General features: G+C 38.1%; 1 protein-coding gene across 1 annotated transcript; it reads right to left on the minus strand.

Annotated features, from left to right (window-relative positions):
* Positions 1–4,241: 4,241 nt before the first annotated feature.
* PCYB_001660 (hypothetical protein) lies at positions 4,242–5,646 on the minus strand (the record flags this gene model as incomplete). Its single annotated transcript, XM_004227588.1, has 3 exons — positions 4,242–4,886; positions 5,039–5,468; positions 5,633–5,646. The coding sequence occupies 3 exons, from the start codon at positions 5,644–5,646 to the stop codon at positions 4,242–4,244; spliced, it is 1,089 nt and encodes a 362-aa protein (XP_004227636.1).
* Between the last annotated feature and the right edge of the window lie 1,175 nt (positions 5,647–6,821).

A 6,821-nucleotide genomic window follows, 5' to 3' on the forward strand; every position in this document is an offset into this window, starting at 1 on the left:
TAGCTGTAAATATATAGAACCAATAATTGTCGAAATTCACTAAATTAATATGTAACATTAAATGCACTCTCTCAATTCGTTATATGAGTTTAGAACTATTGTCATATTTAAATCTCCGATAATCTTTGAATTTTCTTCTACTAAAAAAAATATTAATAAATTTGTTTCACTTGTTTTAATATGTAATAAAAGGCTTTACATTTTTAAGATTATAATTTTTTATTTTTTCATATATTGAAGAATTTATGAATATATTTATGAGAGTTTTATGGTTCAAGATTTAGGGTTCAGGTTCAGGGTTTTAGAATTTAAGGTTCAGGTTTATGGTATAAGAGCTATTTTTGATTTATCGGTCAGCCCATTGCAAGTTCGCAAAATATGTTTGGGGTATATTATTTTGTAACCTGTCCGGAAAGCAAAAAATAACTAGCAGGAACACAAGTCAAGATGCGGGTAAATGTACATATGCATGTACCTTCAGATGAATATGAAAAAATTTATGTATTTTTAATAAAAATAAAAATTGCAGTTTTGTACGAACTTAAAAAAATATTTGTAATCGTTTGAAAAAAAAAAAAAATAATAAAATTGGGTTCCCTTTTTTCAAGGAAATTTTCAAATTAGTAATGAGATCCTGAATCGCGCAGCAAAACATAAGTATATATATGTAGTAGGGACGAGCGTAGCTGATTACTTAGAAAATTCTTCTGGACCTTTTTTCCAGCAGGGATATCATATTCCTAGTGCGCCGAGTTCTCGTTTCACTGGAGTAGAGGTTATTATGAAGTTGTTGCAGTGAGAAATCAGCATCACCCCCAAGCAGGTACTATATACATATGTAATAATATATATGCACTGAGGATGACGTTTTTTCTTTTTTCGTAAATTAAATCTCATTTCAAATAAATAATATATGTTTTAGACAAAATAGAACATACTAATTTTATAAAATACAGAAACATTTGAAGTAAAATGAAACAATAAATTTTGCTGAACATTATCAATAGAAAATTGTCATATAACTAAAATTTTTACTGCTTCGCATACATTTTTGAAATCTTAAGCATATACAACATGAAAGGAAACAACAAAGGCATCTACGTCTTTAAATTCCTTACGTTTTCTTTTTAGCAACCTCATGGAAATATTCCATAGGAAGTATTCATTTAACAATTAAATATAATATTTTCTAAATTAATATTTTTTACAATTTGAACTGTTTCAGAGGTTTATTTCATGATGAAAATTTTATTAATATTTAAATAATCCCATCGTTTCACATATTTAAATATTTACCCTAACACTAAACACTTAACCCTGCACAACACCCATCCACTCCTTTGGAAGAAAACATCCCATATCGCATACAGCACGAGGAATTGTCGACACCGTACGGGATGTACGGCTATACCATTACAAGAACACGACCATCCAGATCTTCGACCAAGAAAAAAGACGGGCATCCAAACGCCCCCTTCACCTGCGCACCATCATTGATATCCACTTGGAAGTCGCCGACGAATGTCAGAAAGATCCATGGGAACGGAAGAAAGGAGATTTTCCCGAAATCGTCCCTCACAAACTTAGGAAAGATGAAAGTGGCAGGTGTGAAATTACCTCAATTAACGATTTAATGGGGGCAGATGAAAGCAGGACAATAGCAATGAACTCTATATACAAAAACATCCGTGTGGCATCGATGTACAAGCTCTACATACACACACGTCTTCTATATATATTAAAAGAGAAAACTTGGTTCCATAGTTTAAAGAAAAAAAGGAAAAAATGTGACAACAATATTTCCAAGAAAAAGTGAGCTATCAGAATGCGACCAACGGAACGGGGGAACCATATATTCCTCTCATAGAAAGGCAAAAATAAATGTGGAAACAGTGGGTTTCAAAACAACGCATACGCATGGAACAGTACGCTCAATGGGTGTTGATTTCACAAACTGATAGAGCAGTACCAAAAGGAGACAGCCGATTATGTAATATAGGAAAGGACGAACAACACAATAGCACCAAAAGCGTATAAAACATGAGGTAGATAACAACGAATCTTGTGTACTTACAAAAAAAAGGAACAAATATAACAAAAAATGTGGATGCTGATACTCATGATGGTTCTGGATTAATTCAAAGAAAGAAGATGATATACAAAAACGAGGAGTTGTACTTGGACGATTACATAGGAAAATGCTTGAATAATCAAAATGTGGAAACATCCCAAGTCCTATCAAGTAGGGACGAAATTTTTTTTTTGAAAGTCAAAAAAAAAAAAGAAAAGAAACTGATGAAGTCCTAAAGCAGAAAGGTCTAAAAGCCTCCTAGAAGAAGCGATAAACAAGAAATTGCACAAAAAAATGAAGAACATGATGATAATGACGTAGTGGAAAAGAAACTCCCCATGGAGAAATATAACACGGATACATTCATGTTACACTTGAATGCTGTTCATGCGAATCTGTTAAATAGTGATGAGGAGGTAAGTTTCATAAACGGAGAATATATAAACCATGCGGGGAATTACCATGCTATAAAAATGAAGAGAACACCTACTTGCCATGCTAACAAAACCAATTAAGGGAAATCTTCAACAAATTAAAAAGGGAATATAATGAATTTCAGATCGATAATGGAATGGAAAAAACACACAAAAAAAGGGAACTGACGGATTTTTGACTCCTCATCTGATAAAGTTGTTGAGGGTGAAAAATATTTCATCTATCATTCTATGCCCATTTCGCCCGAAAGAAAAGGAGATGAAACTTATGTAACATGCAACGGGTAAGGAATGGGAAAATGCAAAATCTAAAATGTGTAATTTGTAATGGTCCTTCTAAAAGTGACTGCGTGGAGTCCAAATTATTCGTCCTCATAAATATCCGGTATGCGCAAAAGCCGAAACACTTACACGCATGTAGCGAAAATAGATCACCGCGCAGGTTTCTCATTTAATTATGACCATGGCATACATGGTGCTCTACTACCCTGTACGGAATAAAATTAACTCCCCTCATTCCATAATACAGAGGAAAAAAAGATGAAGTTACAGGAAAGGGTTAACCCTAACCCGATGCACTTAAAAACAAATGGGGGAATAAAACTCACTCGAAGCGCTCCACTAAAAATCACATTTTGGTAAAACAACCCCCCCAAAAAAATCACCACTTGAGGGCAAAAAAAAAAAAAACTCATAAAAGAACCTCAAAATGGGCAAACTGCCATTTGTGCACTACTTTTATATAACAGTTTAGCCTGGCGTAACACGGGAACTAAAAAACTCTGTATCACTTATTTTCTAACGTAAATAAAATTTACGCCATTTTGTACATATATATGTATATATATATGTTTCTAATGAGTGAAAATTAAAGTATCCCTCAATGTAGAAGTGCAAGAGAGCACTCTTAATGGGGACAAAAAAGAAAAAATAAGCTTCCTTGTTACACTCTTGCAAAACGGGATTTATTAAATTTGAGAAAAACGGGAACATTCAAAAATGCGGTGCATCTCTAGGAAGCCTATATTTTCCTAAATGCGAGCATAATATAACGTATGAGGTAAAGCATTACAGCGTTTTGCTTTGTCAAAGATTTTGTAATAAGTTATCCAAATATAACTCCTTGTCCTGAATGTTATCTTCCACTTCACATTCTTCTATTATCAATGCCAGGATAAGCATTCATAATTTTGCTATGAATTGTTATTCCTTAAAGAAATCTAGATATAGTTGTTGCTTCTGTAAATTGTCCACATTGGACGATAAAACATTTATTCCATTCTCACGTTCCCTTTCTAATTCGTGTGGTCCTTGCAATTCATTTTGTTGTTCTTCCACTCGTAGCATTTTTTCTGGTTCTTCTACTACTATTACTTCCTCCTGTAATTCTTCTTCTTCTTCTTCTTCTTCTTCTATATTTTCCAACAAATGTATAAACCAATTTTTTCAGCTGTATACGTCCATAAGGTTGTGCTGTTTCGCTACCCATTGTTCCCACAAATTTCTTTGTATGCCTATGAATGGAATATCACTTCCCTCATTCCATGTAGTCCGTGTTGATTCATCGATAGCTTTCTGTATATGTTTATGCTGTTCTTGTTTCCATTCCGCCTTTAACATATGAAACCAAGGTTGCTTTGTGCATTATTCGAACACACCTTTATAACGTTCGATCCAGTTTACACAGTTTACATTGCAGTTTGGAGTCCAGTTTGAGGTCACGTTTATCTCAACATTCAGGTCCGAATGGACCGATGTCGGAGTATATTCTTGAATTTTTCCTTTTCTTCTTTTTCCTCCTGTTCTATATTGTCGAACCCAGGAAACTCCATCCCACGAACCTCCAATCTAGGAACCACCACCCTATGAACCCTATCCCTAGGAATCTGAACCATGGAACCACGTCCTGTACTAAGTCCTGTATCCGTCCCTATGGGATCGTCGAATGACACATTGTTACATTTTGTTCTGTAATTACCTATGTTTTGGTCCTTCATACATGCACTATGTTCCTTTTGCATAAACTCGAGTGCGAGGATTTCGAGCAAGTCTTGCTTCGTTAATTCCCAGTCTGCTTTCTTGCATTCGTCTAGGACTTCTAAGTGGATATCAATAATGGTGCGCTTGTTCACTCTTTTGTGTTGCTTTTGCGGCGTAGATCTGAGGGATGGTCGCCTTTTCGTCATGGTGTAGCCAAAGGACGCAGTTGGTATATTGACGTGTTCCATGTGGTCCGTGATTTCCTCTTCCAGAGAGGGACCCCGCATTTGTTCCATATGTTTGTAACGTCTCCTTCGTCGACGTCCCTCTGCGAAGGGGAAGTACTTCACGCACGAAAACAGTATAAGTAATATTTTAGGGGGAACGTTGTTGTCATAACCCTGAGGATCATGTAGGTATGTGCGATGTAGCTGTGTGTAGGGTGTCCGTAGGGGGTTTTAGTTGGGGGATCCCCGCCCCTTATGTTGTGGGTGCATGTGGTTGCACGTGGGTACATGGTTCTTTGCCGCGGGTTTGCCCTTGTTGTCCTTACCTTCCAAAGAAAGAAGACGAAGATGCTAATGCCGACAACCACGACGAAAACAAGAGAGATGTACGGAATGAGGGAAGGAAATCCTCCGTCTTTGACCACTGTGGGGGTGGTGGGTAAATCTGTACCCTTATCTGTTCCATCGGAAGTTCCAGAATCAGTTAATATACCATCTGTTGTAGAAGATTGACCCGTATCACCATCTTTTCCTTTTATTCCAGCAGAGCCCCCTTCAACAATTTCATTCGTATCTGCTTTCGGAATTGATGATGCCTGACCTTCTTTTCCTTGCTGAGAAATTGATAAATCCCCCACCTCTCTTTGTGAATCATCTTCAGTAATGGCACTAGCAGCATCATCATCCTCTGTAACACACTCCACCTGACCTTCACCTTCCTCAGAGGTTGATGAACCCTCCGAGGAACTTTCCGAACTCGGTGGAACAGTAAGAGGACCGGGAACAACAGGTTTCTGAGCACCCTGATCACCTTCATTTGTCGGTGAAATGTCTTTACCAGCTTCACCTGGACCCTCAACTGTTTTTTGTAAAATATTCTTCGTCGAGTCATTCTCTATGGGACTCTGAGGTTGACATACTGGATCCTGTCCATTCTCATTAGTTTTAGCCGTGGCAAGGATAGTTGGATTGCGTTTACCTAGTGCCTCGTCCGAAGTATAACTTGTATTTAATATATCATCTTTAAAATCACTATTATGACGGTCAGTAATTGCAGGAGTCTATGAGGAATACCCGTTATCCAGAACTTCAGAAGCATTTGTTTAAGATTCCACAGGCCTCGCTGTAAGGGATTCTTCGCCTTCTTCTTCTTCCGAAGCGTTTTTTGTGTATGGTGTTTGGAAGTATTGAGAGCGGAAGGGTCATCATTACCACCGTTGACACCCTTTTCACTTCTTTCAGGCTGTACACTCTGGTTCATAATCCCTAAATTACCCACACTTTGACAACAACAACAGGAATTTCCAGCTCTGTCAGGACCTTGTACACCTGTAGGAGAAGGGGGGGGAGAGACGGCTACACTGTTTAGTAGTATTATCAATGATCTGAAATTGGATCAGGATTCCCCCTTCTGTCGAGGTCATGGGACTCGAGGAAGCACTCTCACAAGGTGGGCCACAACCAGTTGACACGGGGATACTATCTTGCTGTTGGGCCTTTGCCTAGGGACAGCAGGCTTTACACTCCGGTTGGGCACTACTGCCAACATCCAGGGGTGTCTGACCACCATGGAACCTGGTGCCCCAAGGGGGCACCAAGGAAATGTCCATAGGGCCTTTGTCCAGGTTAAAGATACACACACCATGCATAGAAGAAATAGTAGTGCATGAACAGTTTTAGGAAAGTTCAGATGATGAACCAAGGAAGCCGGTAGCTTGGGGGGTGCATCAGCATGTATACTAATGACAGTATTGTGTGTACCCTCCTTCTCACACTAAATAGGAGACCATTATGTGTGCTCGTGGTGGGAGTATTTTCGGGAGGTTCAGTTTTAAGAACCAAGGGGAGCACTATCTTAAGCTTGCGCTATCGTGCACACTATTACCAGGAAGATGGCCAGTACCTGTTTTAGCTTCAAGAACTGGAATGGCAGGGGTAGAGGTGGGTTTAGCAGTTTCTGTTTGTGGCCTAATGGGTTCATATTGATCATTATTCTCACTTTGTGACCTGGGAGACATAGTAATTACAAAAGTAATCTTATATTTATTAATTTGATTCTTATCAATAGTTGTTACTGGCCCCTGTGTACTTCCAACTGTCTTAGGTTTA

Source organism: Plasmodium cynomolgi, assembly GCF_000321355.1.
Source record: "Plasmodium cynomolgi strain B DNA, scaffold: 0032, whole genome shotgun sequence".
NCBI lineage: Eukaryota > Apicomplexa > Aconoidasida > Haemosporida > Plasmodiidae > Plasmodium > Plasmodium cynomolgi.